The sequence below is a fragment of the Solanum pennellii genome, chromosome 7 (assembly GCF_001406875.1).
Source record: "Solanum pennellii chromosome 7, SPENNV200".
Taxonomy (NCBI): Eukaryota; Viridiplantae; Streptophyta; class Magnoliopsida; order Solanales; family Solanaceae; genus Solanum; species Solanum pennellii.
The window spans coordinates 33,516,346-33,541,125 of NC_028643.1; the positions used below are offsets into that span (position 1 = coordinate 33,516,346).

The 24,780-nt window shown below is 34.8% G+C and overlaps 1 protein-coding gene across 1 annotated transcript; it reads left to right on the top strand.

Moving 5' to 3' along the window:
• The first annotated feature begins 20,627 nt into the window (after positions 1-20,627).
• Positions 20,628-22,607, top strand: LOC107024968 (uncharacterized mitochondrial protein AtMg00860-like). Its single transcript, XM_015225869.1, has 3 exons — positions 20,628-20,757; positions 21,207-21,314; positions 22,306-22,607. Exons 1-3 carry the CDS (start codon positions 20,628-20,630, stop codon positions 22,605-22,607), a joined length of 540 nt encoding a protein of 179 aa, XP_015081355.1.
• The last annotated feature ends 2,173 nt before the right edge of the window (positions 22,608-24,780 follow it).

Here is a 24,780-nt window from a genome sequence, read left to right on the forward strand (position 1 = left end):
ATGTGATCATTTTGAAGGCTTATATGAGTTATGTGTATATGAAGGGAAGTATGGAGTCTCTTTGTTGAATATAGGTGATCAAATAGGCTATAGGGATGTCATATGTGTGAATAGTTGATATTGAAGTGTGAACCTTCTTAATTGGCTATATGAAAATTGGATGAATTATATTGATGTTTTATAGTAGTGTGTAGGGTGACTTGTGAGAATTCCTATTTTACCCTATATGTTACTTGAATGATATTGTACACGTGTTAAGATGATAATGAAATGTGTCTTCTTTTGGTAGACTCTTGTCCCTTACTTGATATGTTAAGAATGTGAAAATAAAACCTTGAATTTGGTAGGCTAAATCATTTTTGTCATGAATGTATATGAATGAATGAAATATGATCTAAAATATACAAAAGAAGGTCATTATGTGGAACCTTGTAAGAAGGAATGCTAAGATATCCCTGAAGTTGAAAGCTGTAACAGTATCCTTCTTGTGTGAATGGTGGACTTAAGGGTGGTTGGTTGGAACAGCATGAAATTATCCGTAGGAAAGTCATTGAGCTATCCTCTTCACCATTGTAGGCATCCTAGGTGACCCTCTTTGGTAGGGTGTGTTATGATTTTGTTATGAACAAGATATGGGACCTCTTCATACACTCCTTTTATTGAAATACTCTATGAGAACAAACGCTAGCACCAAGTGAGTATTCTTGGGTAGTAGCTCTATCTAAGAAGGAGGTTAGATGCAAAGAAACTATTGATATTCCTTAACCATGTGCCTACATGGGATGTGTCCTCGTTCTACCATTGACAAGTAGAACAACCTCCATCGGAGTAGATTGTGACTCCGGATTCCAAACCTAGCTAGTATTGTCTATGTCAGTTATTGCCTATTCTCATCATATGGGCCACCTACTACTGTTGGAGAAGTCCTATGAAGTTTAGGTAGTGGTATGGAACTATAGCTAGACATTGCACAATAAGGCTTTGAAGATGTTAGTATGTGAGTTCCCTAGGTCTTTTCTAAGACCATTATATGAAGTCCTCTAAATGCTTAAATGAACTCTAATTGATTCTAAGGTTGGCGTATGTTGAGACTTAGTATTTCCAATGGTTTTATCTGAAAGATGTTTTAAGATATTATTCGTGTGAATAGTTTTAATTTTGCACTACTTATCATACATGTATGCAATGAATGTCGTCTAAGGGATTATACAAGAACTCTGAAAGTTCAAGTACGCCATGTTGCAACCCAAGAACACCATATCTTCTAGGGTATACTCTTGGGTGTGACATAAGGGTGGAACTTCAAAATATTGAAGTGGTTAAGAATTGGGTACGACTAGGTTCGGTTACTAAAATTAGGATTTTCGTGGGACTCACTAGTTATTATCGTCATAATGTTAAGAACTGTGCTTCAATTGCTACTCACTTGACCAATCTGACCAAAAAGGAGGTACTATTTGAGTGGACTAATAAATGTGATGAGAGTTTCCTAAAGCTTTAGACTCTTTTGGCCACAGCGACAATCCTATAATTATTGGTTGAGGGTACGGATTCCATTGTTTATTGTGATACATCACATACTGGTATTGGTGCGGTGTTGATGCAGGACAAGAATGTCATAGCTTATGCCTTGCGTCAATTGAAGGTGCATGAGAGGAATTATCCCACTCACGAATTGAAGTTAGCGGCGGTAGTATTTGCTCTTAAGATCTAGTGACATTATATTTATGTTGTTAAGTGTGAGGCATTTACTAACCTTCCTAAGCATGTATTCCCTAAAAAGGATTTGATTTGAGACAACGGAGATACATGGAGTTACTCAAGGGTTATGATTTGACCATTCAATACCATCAGGGTAAGGCTAATGTGGTGACAGACGCTTTGAGTAAAAAGGCAATAAGTATGGTAGTTAAGCTTACATGAGTGTAGCCAAGCGACCATTGGCAAAGTAAATCTAGGCCTTAGAATCTAAGTTCATGAAGTTTGACATCTCTGAAAGAGGTAGGGTGTTAGCCAGTATTGAAGCTAAGTGCATGTTCATGAAGGATATCAAGACTAAATAATTAAAAGATGGGAATTTAGAAGAACTAAGCACGAAGATTTCAATTGGTAAGTTCCAAGAGACCACTCTTGATGCGGATGGGTTACTCAACCATAAGGGTAGAATTTGTGTTCCTCGAGTAGATGACTTGATTCCAAGATTATTGGTGAAGTCTCATGGCTCCCGGTATTATATCCATCTGGGTGTGACCAAGATGTATAGGGAATTGAAGCGAATTTATTGGTTGTAGAGGATGAAGAAAGACATCGCGGAGTTTATGGCGAAGTGTCAAAATTGTCAACAAGTGAAGTATGAGCATCAAAGGCCCGCTTGATTGCTTCATAGGATGTCAATTCCAGAATTGAAATGGGAAAGAATAGCTATGGATTTTGTGGTTAGTCTCCCCAAGAACTTGGGGAAGTTTGACTTTATTTGCATTGTGGTTGATAGATTGACTAAGCAAACCCATTTTATTCCGATAAGGGTAGATTTCAATGAGGATAAGCTAGCTAAAATCTATGTGAAGGAGATAGTGAAGTTGCATGGGTGCCCCCTTTCTATCATCTCAAATTGTGGTACCCTTCTCACCTCCAAGTTCTGAAGGAAGTTTCCTGATAAATTGGGTACGCAACTAAATTTTAGTACAACCTTTCATCCCCAAATAGATGGAAAATCGGAAAGGACTATTCAAGTGTTGAAAGACATGTTGAGAACTTATGTGATTGACTTTGGAGGGCATTGGGATAAGTTCTTACCACTATGCAAGTTCTCCTACAATAATAGTTATCATTCAACCATTGATATGGAACCATTTCAGGCGTTATACGGGAGAGGATGTAGGTCACCCATAGGTTTGTTTGAGGATGGAGATGTAAAATCTTTGGCGGTCGACTTAGTGAAGGATGTTCAACATAAGGTGAGGAGCATTCAAGCTAAACTTCTAGCCGCTCAGAGTAGACAAAAAAAGTATGCATATCATAATATGAGGGACACAGAGTTTAAGACCGGTGAAAGTGTCCTTCTGAAGGTATCACCCATGAAAGGGGTGATGAGATTCGGTAAAAGGGGTAAGTTGAGTCTGTAATATATTGGCCCCTTTGAGGTTCTTGAATGCATAGGACTGGTGGCGTATAGATTCGCTCTACCCCCTAATTTATCCGAAGTAAATCCCATATTTCAAGTGTTTATGTTGAAGACATATCACGGATACGGTGACTATATCATTAAATGGGATTCAGTTCTTCTAGATAAATACCTCCAACATGAGTAGGAACCGAGTTCCATTCATGATCACGATGTTCCTATTGAGGACCAAAGAAGTTAAGTCTGTGAAGGTTCAATGGAAGCATCATTCCAATCGAGGAAGCTACTTGGGAGACTGAGAAGGACATGCAAGACAATTATACACAATTGTTCACTAATCCAGGCACTGCTTTGCTCTTTCCTTAGTTCTCTTTTGCTAAGTTTTGTCACTCGGGGACGAGTGATGGGTAAATTGGTATCTATTGTACATAGGGGTTCCGTCGCAATAGAAATACCAAAGAGGAAAAAATCAGGACTGGAAAAACTTTTTCATAGTGTTAGGATTTATCCAACCTTGCCCAAATTTGGAGAAAATCGGAGTCATCGAGGTGTAGGGAAAAATTTTGGTAATAATCGGGTGGAGTAAATATGAAATCGATTACAGAATCGGTTACATACCTCGTTAAGGAATTCGTATGACTTTACAGAATTGAATTTGGATAAGAAGATCTCTGGAAATCGACTTTGGCGTAAAAGGCATCTTTTGAGCGTAGTGGAATGAGGGTGTGTTGTATAAAGGGGGAATGAAAATTCCCAAAAAAAACGCTTTTTTTGCTTTGGGCCGCTATGGCAGGATTAGTATCGTTGCAGCGACGCCGCATAACGGATGGGCGTCGATGTAGTGGACAAGATAAGACCTTAAATTGTAGAATCTTATGGGAGCTCACTTGTTAGGAAATGTTGCTGCAACGGGATTTTATGCCACTATAGCGACGCCGCAACAACGGGATGTGTGACGCTGTAGTGGAACAATCGCGAAAAAAATCACAAAAAAAAACCCTAAACTATATTATTTGGAACTTTTCAACTTTTAGAGCTAAAGAACGACCCCTGGGCTATTCCAACTCATTTTCCACCATTCTTGAAGCTAAAAGTAAGGTTTTCACTCCTCGAATTCACTTTTCCATCCGTGGCACATAATAGAATGGGTTAATATTGATGGGGGAGAGTTTCTTGATAGATTTATGGTGTAATTAACCCTAATTTGACTACTTGGGGGATCATGGATTTGATCTAGCATTCATAGAATTTCTAAGTAACCGGGTAACTTGCAATTGTTTGTTGAATCCCATGTTACTTTGATTGTTTGTAGACCAAGAACAAACGGAACGAATCTGAAAAGGGAAGATCAAGTTTCTTAGGGTTTTAAGTTTTTTTCAAGGTAAGTGATGGTTGTTATTTCATGATTATGTGATGTATGCATTTTCTTGCTTCATTAGAATACTTGAATATGTATGAATGTCGCAATATTGATTACGTTGTTGCAACTGATATAGATAAATAATATAGCCATGAAATCATGATGTAAATGTGTGCTTGATGAGGTACTTAGATTGTGATTGTGATGTGTTAATGGGGATCGAATTGCCAGGTTTCAGCAAGCTAACTTGAATCGGATCGCCACTTTCTGGCATAAATATTGGATCAGATTTCGATGTTCCAGCAATCTAACTGGGGTCGGGTACCACCGGTGCACTAACAGTTTGAGTTTGGATTCCGTGAGAGTACCAATGATGTGTTAAGCATGTGAAATGTGTTATTGAATTGTGATGTTGATAATGTGTTTAAGTTGATATATATGCATGTGTTATAATGTTTGTTCGACTTTTTTGTATTGCACTAGTGGGATAGTTGTGTGATCCTTCCAGTACACGGTGGTTGTGCATAGATTTTGCACGTGCCTATTTCTTTAAGTATAGGGCATCTTCAAGCGGTTATTGACAGACCTCGCATAGGAGATTATATATTATCCTATCGACTTCAAGGGTGAGTTGAATCTTTCGAGCTACCATGGAGTTCTCTTTAGTATATGTCCACTATTTCTGGATTTAGACTATTTTTTTTTAGTTAGTTTAATAGTTCATTAGTATTTTCTTGTATAGACTTGGTTATCGTTAGTAGTTTTAGTACATCGAATTTCGTATATTAGGTTTATCTTTCGCAAATTTTAGTTGTTAGATCTTTTATTTAGTAATGAACTTCACTTTTAGTAATTTAATTTGCTTCCATAACTCAAATTCTGTAGTTTTATAATTATTGTGTTATTTGGATAGTAGTAGTTATTTTCCCACCGGCTTGTGAGTGTGGGTGCCAATCAGGACGGGTTTGGGGTCGTGACATGACATTACTTCAATTAGAGGTAGACGTATTGCACCAACTTCACCCAATTGGATTGGGTCATTTACATCATTAAGGTTTCCAGTATCATCTTGGTGGCCCTGTTGGCTACCATTGCTCCCGTTTACACTCATCTCTTCCTCTGTTCAGCACAAGTAACACAAAAACAAATATAAAGTAAGTTGATTCTACTATAACAAATATCATCACAATTCAACTTCAATAAAAGAATTTTAAACAATACTACTTTCCGACTTCGACGTCATTTTGATTTAATATTTCAAACACGCCTCATCCGATTCTAAGTGAAAATGCTCTTTAGTCAATATAAAACACAAAAAGGAGTTGGGGTTGAACCCACAGGGGGCGGTATGTGTTCATATTCAATAAGTAAGTACAAATGTAATCTAATCAACTATATGAATAGAGATTATCAAAAAAAATACATGCAAACAAGAATAAAAAAAGGTGACATTAATGTCATATGTTGGTTTTGGTTTGGAATTATCAGCTACAACATAATCAAACAATAATGAAATATCAATATGGAGGGGAATTATTGGGATGTGATCGATTATAGGAAAATTTTGCTATATAACTACTTGTAACATTTTGGAAAATTACATGTCTAGTAAAGAGCCCAAAAGGTCTTTAAGAATGCGTATTGGTGGTACATACGCATCCCAATGCCCAATGTTGAGAAATATTGAGCATAGTACAGAAAATTGACTAAGGAGTATTAACCAATTTCTTTATAATACCCGAATAAGCAAATACTTGGCATATTAGAAAATATTGGCTTAAAGGGTGTTAGTCAACTTTCTAACATTAATGAGTTTGTTTAAGAAATGTACCTGCAATGAAGACCCTTAGCTAAAAACATATATTTTTTACTATTCGCACACAAAGTACTAGGCATCCAAGTGTCATGCCTAATACCATAGCACATGATCATTTAAAATGATCATGTAGATTGAACAGTGCCCAAGGACATAGCGAGGATCCTTGGTACAATAAGTAAACATTCCCAAATGAAACTTAAATAATAGTTAGTTAGAAAAGTTCTACCAACCCATGTGCAAGCACATGTGCAAGACATGTGAAGAAGTTGCCAAAGGAGGGGACCACCCTAACCGAATTCGGTTAGGGTAGTTAGGGGGGAAAACGTGCACAAGGGACCACTCCATGTGGGTCCTAACCTTCCTACCAATTCTAGACTCTAACATACTGCCCTAAATAACTAAATAACCTAGGACTAACCAAATTGGACCCATTAGTGCATCCGACAACCTAGGACAAAAACCGGGTTGACACTAACCTAGTACTAGTTAAAGAGACAACCCAGTACCTAACCTAGGATGGCCCAAAAGGTTAGTTATGGTCCTAAAAACTTAGGGGTATTTTATCAATTCTCCTAGGTTACCTAATTAATTAATTTAGAAAATTGATTAATTAATTTAAAAGGGCTAAAACAGAAAATAAAAAGGAAATTTTCAGATTTCTGTTAAGACAAGAAAGGGACAACCTAGTACCTAACCTAGGATGGTCCAAAGAGTTAATTAAGATACTTAAGGGTACTTTAGTAATTACCCTAGGATACTTAATTAATTAATTTTTAAACTTAATTAATTAATTTAAAGGGAAAAACCAAAATCACAAAGCAATATCCAGATTTCGGTCAAAACAAGAAAAAGACAACCTAGTAACTAACCTAGAATGGTTCAAAGGATTAGTTATGGTTATAACGACTTAAGGGTACTTTAGTAATTACATAGGTCACTTAATTAAATAAATTATCCACTTAATTAATTAAATTAAAGGGGTCAAACCGAAATTCTTACACTAACCTAGTATAACTCAAGAAACATCCTAGTACTTAACTTAGGATGGTCCAAAAGGGTTAATTTTTGTTCCAATGATTTAGGGGAACTTTAATAGTTACCCTAGGTAACTTAATTAATTAAATTATCCATTTAATTAATTAATTTGAAGGGGCAAACAAAATTCTTAGGAAAAATTTCAGATTTGACCAAGTATTGTGTTTTCCTAGTTCTAGTCAATCTAGGAGGGTCTTTTTAGAAATTAGTTAATTAATTTATTTAATTAAATTATTAAACCCTAAGTTGAATTAGTAAATATAAGATCTTAAACCTAAAAGTCACGTTCAAACTAATTGACAAAAAGGACGCAAAAATAGTAAGCAACGAACGCAAGAAAAAGGCAAAAAAATTATCGATTTATCTAGGGAGATTTCAAGGTTTCTTCGAGGTTTTGTTCAAGGTGGTCTTCGTAGATTAAGTTATACATAATGTATGGGTTTCTCTCCTGGAATTATTTCTCCAGGAGAACTTTCTTTCCAACAATTCAAAGATCATGAAAACTAGGGTTGTTCCCGTGTTCTCGTCGAACTCCTTTGTGCCTAGTATCCTTTTTGATTCCATGTTGAATAGGTTAGAGATCATGTTGTTGGTATGTGGTGTTGTCTGATATTATGTGTAATGTTCTTGAATTATTAATGTCTATTAAACTATGAAGTTGTGATCATATAAAGTTAAGTGCTTAAAACGTGAATAATGAATAGACGATGTGTTAGTTACACCCGTAATTGTTTTAAGTGTGTATGGGTTTGTCCAAATGTTGCATTGCTGTTATTGTGACGTTATGAAGGTGTTAAATTCATCAAATATTGATATTATGTTTTTCAATATGTCTTAAAAACGTTACCCTAAAGTCATGAACCAAGATGGGTTAAGAGAATGATACTATGTTAGATCCATCCGAAACTACTATGTATGAAGATGATTACGGTTTGTTGTGAATAACTAATTTAAATGTGACTTGTTGATGATGTTGTGTTTGTTAAATGATCATATTATTCTGTTCAAGATGTTTAATAACGTTATGCTTAAAGTTATGTTATAAGGTTGGCTAAAAAGATATCCATGAAATCATAATTTGGGTGATTGTTTGGCTTATGGCGATAAAATGGCTAGCAAAACATTGTCCAAAAGGGATGCATGCAAATGGCTATAATATTATGTTAAATAATTAAAATATTGGCTAATTAACAATATACATAACAAACCAAGCTTGAAAGAATGTAAAATTGGCCTATGCCAGCAAGATGGTTATGTGATCTATACCCAAATGTTTATGCCAATACTAATCATATGTCAATCTTGTATAGTAAGAGTATCAAATATATTATAAGAACTTCTAAAGTAATTCAATGAATACATAACCAAGGGCATGCCATCCATTGGAACGAATCCCAACATGCTCTAAAAGAATGAACTATGAACATGTGTAACTAATTGAAAGAAGTGCTCATCGTCCATAAACGATGAAATGAATCTGCTACACTAAAGTAAAGAAGTAACCTGAGTTATAACATTATTAAAGGGGTCTAAATTAAGTAAGTTACCAGAATGATGTGTTAAAAGAAGTGAGACAAGTCTTACTTACACCTAAGCTATGTTAAAAGAATACTCACGAATGAAGGTGTTAGAATGTGTGAAACTAGTCACATTAACACCTAAGGATGATATGTAAGGACAATTCACATTTCATCAATGTAAAGTAAGGATGATACGTAAGGACAATTCACATTTAATCAATGTAAAGTAAGGATTATATATAAGGACAATTCGCATTTCATCAATGTAAAGTAAGGATGTTATGTAAAGACAATTCACATTTCATTAATGTAAAGTAAGGATGACAAGTCATCAAAAGAGTAAGTAAATCTCAATCTAGAAGCAAGCCTCCATAATGCTTGAGTCAACACTAGAAGATAAAGAAGAAATGAACATTCACATAATGAGGTGAGTAATTATGTTAATGTATGATGCTAATGAAAATGGTGACAACATGATAAGAGTCTAATGTGAAAGATGAGAGCAATCTCAAATGATCCTAAGTAAATGTTACCAAAACGTACTCACCTATGAGAGTGTAAAGTTAATGAGAAACAAGTCTCTATGAACACTCTAATGACGAGTATTGAAGTTAGGGGGGAAAATGTGCACAAGGGACCACTCCATGTGGGGCCTAACCTCCCTACCAATTCTAGACTCTAACATACCACCGTAACTAAATTTGGTTAGGGTAGTTAGGGGGGAAAACGTGCACAAGGGACCACTCCATGTGGGTCCTAACCTCCCTACCAATTCTAGACTCTAACATACTGCCATAAATAACTAAATAACCTAGGACTAACCGAATTGGACCCATTAGTGCACCCGACAACCTAGGACCAAAATCGGGTTGACACTAACCTAGTACTAGTTGAAGAGACAACCTAGTACCTAACCTAGGATGGCCCAAAAGGTTAGTTATTGTCCTAACAACTTAGGGGTACTTTAATAATTCTCTTAGGTTACCTAATTAATTAATTTAGCAAATTGATTAATTAATTTAAAAGGGCTAAAACCGAAAATAAAAAGGAAATTTTTAGATTTCTGTTAAGATAAGAAAGGGACAACCCAGTACCTAACCTAGGATGGTCCAAAGAGTTAGTTAAGATCCTAACGACTTAATGGTACTTTAGTAATTATCCTAGGCTACAGTTTTAGTATAGCCTTAGTTTTATAAAAAACTAGTGGATATTGTCCTTAGCGTTTCTTTCATACTTTTATTTCGAAGCTTTTGTAATAAGGTCGTGTTTAGAAAACGTATTTATGATATATTCTTATTCTATTTAAAATTGATTCTTATGATAGATGGTTGTTATATTTATGTTGAGCTTAGTATATGATGAATTCATAAAATAACTATATGAAGTCCATGTATACTTCATACATTTAAAAATTTTAAATTTTCCGCCAAAATAACCATATGAATGTGACAAATGCAAGATGAGGCTTGTCTGGAACCTCTTAGAGGTCAACGACGCCGGTTGCGATCCGGATTCAAGAATCCGGGTCGTGACACTACTAATACATAGCTAAATATCAGTGACTAGGCTATGAGCAAAATAACTTTCTCTCGAATAACTATCTCAAATCAAGCGATTTGTTTTGAACATCAACTAGCATAGCAGATAAGAACAACCCACATCTTAATTCATCTACTCTCTCGAGGTGGACGGGTAGGAGTGGATTGAGGATTCACTCTTTCAAGCTGAACTCATATCAACCCAATACTTGTTGGGTTATGAAAGTGATTAGGGTGTTAGACAGAAGCTTACAATGACATATCATATGGCTGATGAATCAGATGACAAAAACTTATACTAAAAATATAATATTATTATATGAAAGCTGATATAAATGAAAAACATTAAAATTATTGATAGATCTCCAAACTTTTCCTCTATGAAAAGGATAAATCAAATATGGAAGAAAATTGTATTTTCTTTCAGAAAAAATTCAAGAATTTATAGTAATACTTTGACTTTTCTTTAAGAAAAAAAATTCAAATAAGGAAAGAAAATCAGGGGAAAATCCTAACAAATCTCCCCTTTTGGAAATATTTTCTTAACAAAACATGATTCACCTTCTTCAGATGCATGACAATCTCCGTTCTTCACATGGTCTTCATCATTGCTTCTTGTCATGGTTAAAAATAGTGTTTAAAATATATGGGTTAAAAATGGTTTCAAAATATTTTATATTTATTTTCATAGATGCAGCAGCACAAATGTTAAAAATATGGTTTAAATCTCTTTTTCACATGTAGCTGGAAAAAATCTTCATTATCATCAAATTTACTGCAAATTGATTTAAAACTGTGTTGACCTGGCGTCAACCTCGTTACATTGTATCATTGAACCATGTTCTCTGATATCACTTGTTGGGTTATGAAAGTGATTAGGGCATCATACGGAAGCTTACAGTTGCATATTATATTGTTGATAAATCAGACGACAAAAAACTTATATTAAAAACATAAGATTATTATATGAAAATTAATGAAAAAGAAAAATATTAAAATTGTTGAGAAAAAATCCCCTCATAAACAAGACTCATAAACAACTACATTGGGGATTTCATTCTATTATGTTATAAGATTAAGGATCTTCAATTTATAGATCTCCAAATGTTTCCTCTATGAAAGAATAAATTAAATATAGAAGAAAATTATATTTTTCTTTTATAAAAAATTTAAGTATTTATAGTAATACTTTGACTTTTCTTTGAGAAAAAAAAATTAAATAAGGAAAGAGAATCAAGGCAAAACCCTAACAATAAGTACAAACCATTTATCAAAAAATTTGGTTCGAAAACCATCCTCACGAGCAAGCTAAGAGCACAAAATAGGAATTGCATTTGCAACTACAATACATAAATTAAAATTTGACTAATGATTAAACCCACTTCAATAAGCATTTAAATTAGTTATTAACAATATCAATGAGATAATTCAATCCCATCACATAATCACACCTCAGGAATTGTGCTTTTAGGCAAACATCATAAAAAGGTAAAAATGATTACCAACTCGATTAGCAATCAACTGATAATAGTCTCCAAATCTTTACAATGATCCAAAATCATCAATTTAAAAAAACCCAAGTAATACTCCTTTCCAAAATCACTCAAAACATAGAGAAAACTCTATTCTACAACGGAAACTGCAATATCTGAGATGGAATTCTAATATCTGTGTAACCACACTTCAAAACTCCTTTCCAAAATCAATTTATAGCTTTTAGCTTTTTGGCTCAAAAGTCTAATCGGCGGGATAAGTCGTGCTTCGCCGAGTAATTTGACGATCCGTCGTTTGCTCACTTTCATCGCCATTTTGCATTGAACCTTAGCAACTCATAGTTTTGTAACTTTGGGCGATCATTTGTGTTGTCGTGTAATCGATCGGTGATTCGCCGAATACTCACTTTTGTCGCCTACTTAGTTTCTTCCCGAGGGCTGGCACACTGGAATATTAAGCGAGTTGAAGAGCCACTCGATGGTTCACCCAGTGGTCTCAACGATCACCAGGATCCCCTTTTCTCCACTTCTTCAACGTGTTTTGCTCTTTTTTGCGTAGTAGTGTCCTTTCCTTTCTCCTTAGCTCATATATCTGAAAATCAATGTTTAAACATCAATTTATAGCATAAATTAAGCATTTGAGAACGCTAAAACTATCACAACAAAGCCCTAAATGAGCCCGAATCTTGGACGGATTAGTAGTAGCTTCTTTTGTTGATTTATCTCATAATGGGCCCGGTTTTAGGGCCTAATTTGTACATAGTTTTTTTTGGTGCGTTTTATTCAATAAAAGGGGCTATAAGCCTAGCTTTAACTCAAAAAAAAATTAGCAAAACTGTTTCACTTACACAAGCAAAATAACAAAGAATGTTGATTATACAGGTATATTTCAATGTAGGATAGATAGAATAATTAATGTAATTAAGGTCAAACTATTAAATATTTTTTGAAAATTTAAATTATTTTATATTATAATTTATCTAATAATCCATTAATGTCAATGAAAACTTATTTATTAATATAGGCAATAGAGAATTCCATGTTATATTACTTGATCCTCATTCTAAAGTTAGTTGTTTTGATTACTTGTCCAATTAATGAAATAAAAAGAATTTTGTAATACTTTTTTGTTTCTAACCATAATATTATTTAAATAACTGTATAAAATAGTAGTGTAATCAAATTTAAAATTTTAAAGCATTATTAATAATGTTAGTTTAGTAAAATACACTCTAATTAATCATTTAAGGAGAGTCATATCAGAAAAGTATACACACACATACATATACACACTCTTAATGCATATTATATTGAAATAACAGTCATAAAAATAATATTAAATTCGGTGACGAATTCATAAAAATATTATTCTACTTATAATGGTAATGTAAAATTTACAAAAATGTATAGGTTGAAAAAATAAATTATATACATAACTTAAGAAGGTAATACATATATGATATAACATGGGTAAAATGGAGAATGCACAACATAAAGAGGGAAGTTTGATGATTGTTCAAGGAGAATTTGATTTTTAAAGAAAAATTTGAGCAGCTTAGCAAAAATTAGGTCCATAAAGAAATTAATAAAATATAATATGTAGTTTATTAAATTATCCCTTTTAATAAATAAATAAATAAATGTACATCCCCAAGTACCGCATCATTGCTGCCCCTGCTAATTATCATGAGCTACACCAATTGTTTCTTCATAGTTGCATATAAAATCACTATTCCCTCTTTGACACCGTGAGTCCTCAATTTACCATCATTGTTTGTTGCAATTATGTAAAGAGTGAAAAATGAGTCATATAAACTGAGACCTCCTCAAAAGTATCACAACATCCATACTAAACTTCACTAATTGTTATGGGCTCTTTTAGTACATTGATACAAATACTACTAACAAAGAAAAAAAATTGACTGGAAAAGTATAGTTGAATTGAATTTTTTTTATCTTCTTTCTTTCTTTCTAGTTCAATAAGGTTAATAATGAATTATTCAAATCACATTTTTGGTAATGGTTCCTAACAAGGTAAGAAAGAAAATTGATTCTTGATAACATAAGTGAGCTATCATTAGTAGATGCATAGGTTACAAAATATATGTAATTATCAGCCCTAATCACATGACAAGAGCTATTGTAACACTAAGAAGCTGATGAATTCCAAAAAGGAGTTAGGGTTATATACATGGGTGAAATTAACCCATCTAAAAAGATTAACTAAACATTTGACCTTGAGAGTGTAGTCGACTATTGAAATGCTATAAAAACATCTTTGATTCCTTTATGTCCAAATGCACCACAAAATACAAGCTGGAATCAAAGATCATATCCTTTTGAAGGACTTCCCAACTTTCCAAGTACACCTATTTACAAAATCATCCCTGAATCCTGATATTGTATGTCATAGAAAAATGTAACCCAAAAAAGTGTTATAAACATGCAGCATATATCTGCAACAAATGGGCAACAAAGAAATAGGTGGTTGAATAATTCAGAAGCATGTAAGATATCTAAAACATCCGCCTCACAAGAGTATCTTTGTTTAAACATGATCCTTTTAATGTGATCCAACAAAAGCATTTGACCTTTGGTGGTAATTAAGTTCTCCATACTCCAATGTCATTGGTCAATTCAAGTACTTGTTGGAACTTAACTGGGAGTAACATGATTTGACGGAGTAGTTGTTATTCCTACAAGTGCCCCACTTGAGACTTCTCTTTATGTTGAAGGCTAACTAAGCTACCTTGAAGGTTTCCAAGCATTGTTAGAAAATCCATTTCCCTATCATTTAGATTCCTTCTCTGCTTCAGACTCCATGTGTTGTTCTCCCAATTTTGATCAATAGTGGAATTTGGATTAGTTACAATCAAAAATAATCTTGGGAAGGCCTCCTGCAGTTTAGTGTGCCCACGCCACCTATCTTTCCAGAATTAAATGTGAGCATTATTGTCCTACTAAAGAGAAGTGTTGCAAGAAAAGTCTTCCAATAGTTTCCTGATACTCCATCATAATTCAGTACAATAAGGAGAACTCAAAACATTGGTACACCAATGACTAGACGCCCGATACTTTGCATGGACAATCTCCTTCCAAAGGTTTGCATTCTCCTGATTATACCTCTAATGCCGATTCATCAACATATGTTTAATCTGGAGAGCAAAATCTTTAAGCTCAAGGTCCCCCAATATATTTGGTAAAAATGACTTTGTCCCATTTGATTAAGTGATTATTATGGTTAAGGTTGTTACCTTCCTACAAGAAAGATCTTTTTTGCACCTTCACTGGAACAGGAAATAGGGACATGAAGTAGAATTATATCCAAAACACTATTAATGAGTGTTACCCTATCCCATAAGAGAGGCATTGTTGCTGCCAAGATGCTTGTATTTTCTAACTTTTCAATGACTACACTCCAAATTTCATTTTATCTCTAACTAGCACACAAAGGACAACCTATGTAGGTAGTAGGGAAAGATTCAATACATGATATGTTCCATCTCTTCCAAATCAGGAACCATATTAACAGGGTAGATAATGTTATTGGGCATGTTAATGTGAAGACCTGAGATATCTTCAAAAAGCATCAAGGTGAGATTAAGGTACTAAACTTGAGATTGATATGCTCCACAAGATATGAGGGTGTCATCAGTAAATAGAAGCCTATAGGACTTCTCTTTACAAGAATACTTCATTTTTATAAAGTTTTATTTGATCAATCTCTCCAAATGTAATTATCTAAGGATTGAGATGAGGTACTGCCAGTTTAGCTTGTCAAAAGCCTACTTTCTCTATGGCAAGTTTAATAGAAGTCCAGGTTCTCCACATATCGAGAAGTCCTTTAAGGATAAGCTTCCTACCAAAGATGACTCAATATCTTCGGCTCAAACTAAAACATATATTTAAGAATGAAGAATTACTTACCACTCCATGGTAATGTTCCATAGTGAGAAGGGGATGAGTACTTTAAAGTTTTCCTAATAAATAAATTAAAAAATCACAAACAAATATCTCAACAATTTTATTTCATATATTCTCAGTCCAAACAATATTTTTTATACCAAAGCACTGAAAAACCATAGAAATCTCATTGTTTTTTTCTTTAAAAAAATATCTCATTTTAAGTTGATTTGACCGACCAAATTTTTTGGGGATTACTATCTATTATTGTAAAATTGGATCACATGCCAATGATGGGCGCACTAAGTGATATATACTTCTTGAATATCTGAGGCTATTTACTTACAAACATCCATTACCGCGATGATATCAGGCATATTCTCATTTTATTTATACCCAATTTCTTTCTTTTGCTCAGTTTTACATTCATTTTGATTTTGGGGGTTTAGTATAAGAGAAATAATTGTTGATTGGTATTAAAAAAAATTGATGAATGAGTTCTAGTATGTTGCTAGAAAGTTTCCAAAACGTGTGATAAGTGGCCGAATCGGTACTTTTGCTATGAGGATTCAAAATATAAAAAGTTAAGCATAAAAAAAAACTAATATCTTGATTTTTTTAAGATGAACTATCAGATGTGTAAATTTCCTACCCAATCTATCACCAAATGTTCATCAAAACACACCTCAACTATTAGTTGTTCACTTTTCCTACCTGAAATATCACCCTTTTTCGTTTGTCACTTTTTCTACCTGAAATATCACCATTGTTTGTTTGTCACTTTATCTACCTAAAATATCACCATTGTTCGTTTTTCGCTTTTCACTACTTCATTAAGACTTCTCACACTTGTCATCCAATCTCATGTTCCGCTGCCTTTTTGGGGTGACACAGTTCTCACATCTTGCTACTTTATTGATCGAATGCACTCATCTTCCATTAAAAACCAAATTCTCTACTCATTATTGTTTCCTAGGCCACCTTTGTACTCTTTTTCCCCTAATGTTAATGGGAGAACATGTTCTGTTCATAACTTAGCCCCAAGAAAGAAGACCTCAACATGTCTTTTTTTATTATTCTTGGGTTCACGAGTAATGTGAGAAGAAGCTTGTCAATACGAAAAGTCGGTATTTATCCCTCATCAATAGTGTTCTTGATATTTTGCCTACTAACATGATGTCGGTGTACCCTATGCCAGCAAGTGTAAGAAACGAATTAATGTCATTAGAAGAAATTTTCTTTGGCAAGGAAATTGCGATCCGAAGAAGCACAAGTTTCACCTGGTCAAGTGGAATAAAGTTTTAGTTAGCAAGAAAGAAGGGGACTAGGAACAAGGAATCTGAAAATACAAAACCACAGCCTGCTAATGAAATGGATGTGGAGATTTTCATCACAAGAATAGTCGATCTGGACAGATACCATTAAAGGCTATATATATAATGGAGATAAGGTGGATCAACAACTTAGCAAGACACCCATATGGCACCGGAGTGTGGAGGACAATTAGAATCTATGGACAAAAATTCATAAACAAGTGCACAATTAAGATAGGAGATGGTGGAAGGACTCTCTTTTGGGAGGAAGTTTGGGTGGGACAAGCTTCACTTAAAGTTAGTTTCCCATACCTATTCAGCTTGAGTGTACAGAAAGTGGCCACTGTCAAACAAATGAGAGATGCTCAGGTTGGAATTTAAGGTTCAGAAGACCTTTAAATGATTGGGAGGTGAATAGAATGGTTGAATTTCTAAATATCCTGGAACGATACAAGGAACTCAATAACAGCGAGAACAAATTATTATGGGCTCCAGATACAAAGCGGAGATTCTAAGTTGGAATAGCTTCGAAAAACTCACAGAACACACACACTCAATAAAGCTACTGGCCATGGATAATGATCTGGAAAGTTAAGGTGCCCTTCAAGGTGGCCTGTTTTACTTGTTGTGCTCACATAGGATAACCGTATGAAGAAGGGACTCGATTTGTGCTCCGGATGTTTTATTTTGTGAATGTGAGACAAATACAATAATTCATCTCTTTTTACACTGAGACGGTGAAACTTTGGAAAATTTTCATCAATAAAAGTAGCATTTGTTGGTCTATGCTAGGAAACATAAAGGAAGTTTTGGCATGTTGAAATCGGGATGGAAATCAGTCAGGGCACAGGGAGAGATAGAAGATTGTCCCAATCTGCATTTGGTGGACTATTTGGCTGGAAAGGAATCAGAGATGTTTTGAGAACGAAGTTGCTCTATGGAGTAGATGAAGCTGAAATGTTTAGCTCTTTTCTATTTTTTGTGTAAACATGAATATCCTTATGAAGATGAGGATATTCGTGGCATCTTAGATTACTTAAGGAGTTCATAGGAAAACATCAACATTTTGTATTCTCATTGTAAGTATTATTGGAATAAGTCCCGAGTATTCCTGTGCTTATAATACAAGTTACCTTTTCTCAAAAAAGGGTAACCATTGTTTTTCAAGGAATCTTCCTCATTAACTTGTGTCATTTGATGTCACATTTTTTTAGTCTTCACCTAACTTTGCATCTTCTTCTTGTCGTCCTTATATCTCTGAGATCTTACCTATATTAACTTCATGGATTTTATAGTTACTTCTGCATTTAAAGCCATAGTACACCACTCATGACTGATCATCATCGTTCACATCTAGCATCAGGTTTAGATGATTCACATCCTACAAAGGACCCTGAACCTACTAGGACTTGTCTCATCTTAGTAAATTAATTGCACATCATAAAGGTATATCGTCCACTCGTAATACTAAACCCCCATTAATTTCTAAACTTACCGTCTTCTATCATCACCCCAATATGCCTTTATGTCATCTTTGTCGTCCTCTATTTCCATCTCTAAATCTACTGATGAATCACTTTCTCATCCAATATAGCGATATGTTGTGATTGATGACATGTTTACTTTATATACAAGTAGTACTTGGGAGCTTGTTCCTCTTCTTTTAAGTAAGTTCACTATTGGTTTTCATTGGGTTTATACAGTCAAAGTTGAGGAAATAGGAACAATGGGATGTAGCCTAGTGGCATTCCTATAGATCAGATGTTAAACTATTGTCATGACAAGAGAAGCCACTCAGTGGTCTTGGTAGATAAAGGCGGCTAGTTGGTAAGTTGAATTATCTCATTGTGACTAAACCTGACATTTCTGTTGTTGTGAGTTGTGTAAGTGAGTTTATGAATTTCTTCCGTGTCAGTCATTGGGATGCAATTGTTTGTATTCGACGATAAATAAAGTTAGCTCCAAGCAAAGGACTACTCTTAGAGGATCAAGGTCATGAGCAGAGCATTGAATATACAAATGTTTATGGTAAAATCACCTTCGAGTAGATGTTAAATATTTGGATATTGTGTTTTACTAGAAGGAATTCGATAACCAGGAAGAAAGAAACATAATGTGGTTGCTCGATGTCGTGCAAAAGCAGTATATCAAACAATGGTTGTAGCAAATTGTGAGCTAGTTTGGATCAAACAGTTGCACAGGGAATTAAATTTGGAGTGATAAATTAGATGGAACATGTGTGTGATATCAAGCAGCCCTTCATATAGCATTAAATCTTGTATTTGATTTTATGAGAGGACTAAGAACATTGTTGACAGTCACTTAGACCGAAAAAAGATACTCTGAGGATATATTATTACAAAATTTGTGAAGTGAAGTAATTAACTTGTAAATATTTTCACCAAGTCTCTCACAGAGTAACACCTATAACAAGCCCAGTACGTATGGCTTATATGCACCAATTTGAGAGGGATTGTTAAAATAGCAATAGGAATATAATTGTATAGTCTCCTACATGGAAAAGGAATATAATGTAGTGACTATAAATTGGGTTCAATGTAATAATGTAATCGATGCATCTTGATGATATTTTATCTATTTTATTTCTCACATAATTTAATACAAATACAGTGAGTAGTTACTCTAAAATTTTTCTCTTTCTCCTTACTTTTGAAAGTTCACTTTCGAGGAGCCCTTTTGATACGAATGTTCCTTTAAGGACTTACTCTAGAAGAAAATATAGGCAAGCAGCATGTGAAGACAATTTATCTTAGTTTATCTGTCTTATTTTCTTTGTATTAAGTAAGATAAGATACATATGCAGTAATTATCTATAGTAGTTATAAAGTAGAAGTTATTGTTAGCAAGCGGCAGCAGTTTATTTAAAGCAGTAATTGTTTTTATCTCTATCTGTTAAAAGTTATTTTAGTTTACTATAAATATTTGTATTTTAAGAGAACTATGGAAAGGAAAAATATTATTATGTCTTTATATCTGGAGATTTGTCCACTTCATACGGACATTGTTATTGTGGTGATTAAGATTCTTGTACTTTATTTAACCAGTAAAGTTTCATTTTCATTTCATTTCATATTAGTTTCTATCATTTTATTATCAAAGCAGACTGATCCAATATGGTCAATACTAGATTTTCTACTTTGCAATCACAAGACGTTCCCAACGTTGAATCCCTTGCGCAACAACTATGTGTTATTGCATCAAAATTAAACACAATTGATTCATTGGCTACAGATGTTGCTTCACTGAAAGTCCATACTAGTCACAACCAACAAGAGGAAATTAGTCATCGAACTCGTAACAGAGGAAAACGTCCAAATGTTTGGCAAGAAGAGGAAGAAGACATCGATAATACAAGGTGGCTAAAAAATCCTCCCCGGAGGCTATACACGAAGATAGATTTTCCCATAATTAAAAAAGGAGACCCTATGGGTTGGATTTTGAAGGTAGAAAAATATTTCTGCTACTACTAACTCCAGATAAATACAAGTTGACATTGCTGCTATGTATTTGGAAGGTGATGTGCTTGATCACCTCTCTTGGATCAATCGTGAACAAACTTTGCTCTATTGGGAAGAACTTGTTAAAGCATTACAAGAAAATTATGGGATGCAGAGTTTCAAAATTCGAACAAGTATCTATGTAACATCCTCCAAACTGGTTTAATACAGGAGTACCGTCAAGAATTTGCAAACGTTCATCTAGAATCCAAGACTAGACAGATCACTGTATCTTAGGGGTTTTCATGAATGGGCTTAAATAAGTACTCAAATCAGATGTGAGAACTCATAGCCTAGAGTTGTTTCTAAAGTCATGTGCCTTGCAATGGAATTTAAGCAAAAAGTTAGTTTCAATCGTGGGCATAAGTCTCAATTGTCAATCTGTCACGATCCAACACAATCCAAACTGGTTCTACACGTGATGTTCCTTACCAATTTGTACGCAGCCAACACGTATCATGAACCAATCCGAATTATGCATAGATGTCTCCCCATCCTTCTTTGAATCATGCTTGGGAGATAGAAAAGTAGAATCGCATAGACAAAGGTTTTTGTTTCATGTGTAATGAAAAATTTGCACCAGGTTGTCGTTGCAAGACCGCATCTCTCACTCTTATGGAGGCAAATGACAACATTGAAGGTGGTAAACCTAGAGAACAAATGTCAAGTGACATTATTGATAGACATGCAGGTACAAATGATCTTGCTGAAATTTTATCCCACGCCTTCCTAGTTAACACAACAGGCACAACAATGAAACTTCAAGGGACCTTAAATTGGACGCAAGGTGTTGCATCTGGTTGATAGTGGGTCATTCTACAATTTTATCCCAAAAAATATTGGTGAAGAATTACAGTTGTCTGCTCAAGTTGTTCCCTGTTTTGGAGTTCAGATTGGCAATGGAGATATAATACGTTTCAACCGTTTGCCAAAATCTTGTTGTGAAATTCCCAAGATTAACTATTGATCAAGATTTTTATCCTTTCTCTGTTGGAGAAGAAGATTTGGTGCTTGGAATTAAGTGTCTTGCTTCTTTAAATACAGTTCAAGCTAATTGGAATGAGATGTTTTTTATTTTTAATTTAAATGGGAAACGATATAAACTTCAAGGAGTTCCACAAGAATCAAATGCACCTGTTGCTTTTTGATATTTCTTCTATGTAATAGCTCGAAAACTACATTAGAGAGGTAACCCGCACTACGCAAGCCTGGTGTGATGATCTCGACCTAGAAGACAAACCCCTTGCTTTCACTGGCAAGGGGTTTCGAACTTGAGACCTCCAACATGGAAGTCCCAAGCTCAAATTACTGGGCCCCCGAAGGGTATGGAGCAACTTTTTTTTCAAAGATTGATTTGTGTTCTGGTTACCACCAGATACGTGACGATCCAGCCGACATTCATAAAACTTCTTTTCGTAATCACTATAGCATTATGAGTTTAGAGTTATGACTTTGGTCTCATTAATGCTCCTTCGACGTTCCAATGTGTAATGAATGATATGTTTAGACCACATCTGTGCAAATTCATTCTTGTATTCTTTGACGACATCTTGGTATACAATCAAACCTTTGAGCAACATATCAGCCATTTGGAACTTGCTTTCAAACTTCTAAGAGAAAATTGTTACTATGCTAAAACTTCTAAATGCTCATCTGGGAAAGTCCACATTTTTTTTTTCTAGGTCATGTGATTTCAAAAAAAGGGGTTGGTGTTGATAGAGATAAAGTTCAAGCTGTCTTGGAGTGGCCAGTACCAATTAATTTGAAGAAGTTACGTGGATTTCTTAAGTTAACAGGTTATTATCGCAGATTCCTGAAGGGTTATAGAATGATGGCTCGACCACTCACTGAACTTACCAAGAAAAATGATTTTCAATGGTCGAACTCAGTAGAGAATGCTTTCCAACTTCTAAAGAAAGCTCTAATAATTGTTCTGATACTACAAATTCCAGATCTCACTCAACCATTTGTGGTGGAAGTTTGATGATGTTCAGAATGAATAGGGGTTGTTCTTCCTTAGGATGACCATCCTATTGGTTATTTTAGTAAGGAACTTTCTTTTTATAGTCTACTAATGATCACGAATTGTTTGTTTTTGTTTTAACTATGCGGAAATGGAAACATTACCTCCTGGTCCATCATTTTTATGTCCGGATAGATCATTACAGTCTCAAGAATCTCCTTTCTCTGCGTATTACTACTAATGAGCAGCAAAGATTGTTAATGAAATTGCCTCCCTTCGACTTCACAACTGTTTACAGAGTTGGGAAAGATAATTTGGGAGCTGATTCTTATTCAAGGAGGCCATTAAATGCTAAATTTCTAGCTCTTGCTATTCCTATGCCGATGGATTTTTCCAATTGGCAAAATGCTCTCCAAGAAGATACATATACTCGTGAGATTATTCAATTTTTTCACCATGATCCTTCCTTACAACCAGATTTTCATCTTATGGATCAAAAATTTTATTTCAAGTAAAGGTTGGTCACTCCGGATCAATCTTCTATTCGACAAAAGAATCTCTCAGAGTCTAATGATACACCTTCTGCCGAGGATGGAGGATATTTAAAAATCTTGAAGTGCCATTCCTCCAACTTTTCTAGTCCAAGGATGAAGCATGATGTGAAGATCTTTGTTCAATACTGTTTGGTTTGTGCCAAATACCAAGCTCTAGCACGGGCTGGACTTCTACAACTGCTTATACCTTCAAGAATTTGGGAAGATGTCTCACTTGACTTCATTGTAGGAATTCCCTTATTGAGTGGTTTTAATACAATTTTGATTGTCCTAGATCGTCTAAGCAAGTATTCTCATTTCATCCCATTTTCCAAGATTGTTGCTAAGTTTTTATGCAGAGAAATTGTGCGTCTTCACGGCATTCCTCGGTCAATTTTATTTGATCGGAATGTTATCTTTCTCAGTGCTTTTTGGCAGGAGCTTTTCTGACTTAGCCAAACAAGGCTAAGAATGGGTACCTCTTACCACCCACTATTTGATGGACAAACACAGGTGGTTAACAGATGCTTGGAGTCATATTTACGATGCTTTGTTATGGAGCAACCTCGTATATAGAGACATATATTATGGGCAGAGTTTCTTTTAATACGGGCTTCCACTCATCCACAAAAACTACCCTATTCAAAGTTGTTTATAGTAGGGACCTTCCATCCATTTCTCCTTATGGTCATGGAGAAACACGCATTACTAAACTTGAAGAGCAACTTTTGAATCCTGATGCCATGCTGAAAATTCTCAAGGTTAACCTTTTAACGGCTCAAACTCGAATGAAACATCAAGCTAATTCTCATCGTAGAGATGTTATCTTTCAAGCTGGAGATTCTGTCTTTCTACGTGTTTAGCCTTACCGTCAATGTTCTTTCGCTCATTGCAGGTGCAAAAAATTTTCACCTCGATTTTTTGGACCATATAAAATGGGAAAAAGGACAAATATACCCTTGAACTATCAAAAATGGTATGCGTATACCCTCCGTGATACTTTTGAGACATTGGTGTCTCTATCATCCAAAAACTAGAGCATGTATACCCTTTATACTAACAAACATACACGTTTCATAATCTTATCCACCGACCCGACATCAGATCGATGGATAAGATTGCGCTATGTCCCTATTTAGTTTTCTATTAGGGTGAAGGGCATATACGCTCTAATTTTTGGACGATAGGGGAAACAATATCTCAAAAATATGACGAATGGTATCTACATACCATTTATGATAGTTTGGGGATATATTTATCCTTTTTCCCATATAAAATTGTACGATGTGTTGGACCTGTAGCTTATGAGCTGGAGCGGGAACTCACCATATCTCCTGCCCAGATTCTTGCACATCGATGGGTTAAAGAAGTTGATTCTTCTTTGGAACTGCTCATTCACTGGGTTGATTGTCCACTTGAAGAATCTAGTTGGAAAAACTATGACCTCATTGCAGATCAGTTTTGCACCAATACAAATGCTATTTTAAGGGCTTATTCTAGAAGATAATATAGGCGAACAAAATCTAGAGATAATATATCTTAGTTTATCCGTCTTACTTTCTTTGTAGCAAGTAGGATAAAATATATAAGCAGTAATTATCTATAATAGTTATAAAGTACTCCTTCCGTCCCATTTTATGTGGCACCATTTCCTTTTTGGT

Bases quoted from the DNA above. Each gene is read 5' to 3' on its own strand.
- LOC107024968 (XM_015225869.1), top strand. From the start codon at position 20,628: ATGTATTTGGAAGGTGATGTGCTTGATCACCTCTCTTGGATCAATCGT. The intron at 20,758-21,206 runs GTATCTATGTAA...AATTTGCACCAG, and splicing joins GAGTTTCAAAATTCGAACAA to GTTGTCGTTGCAAGACCGCA. The intron at 21,315-22,305 runs GTACAAATGATC...TTTTTTTTCTAG, and splicing joins CATTATTGATAGACATGCAG to GTCATGTGATTTCAAAAAAA.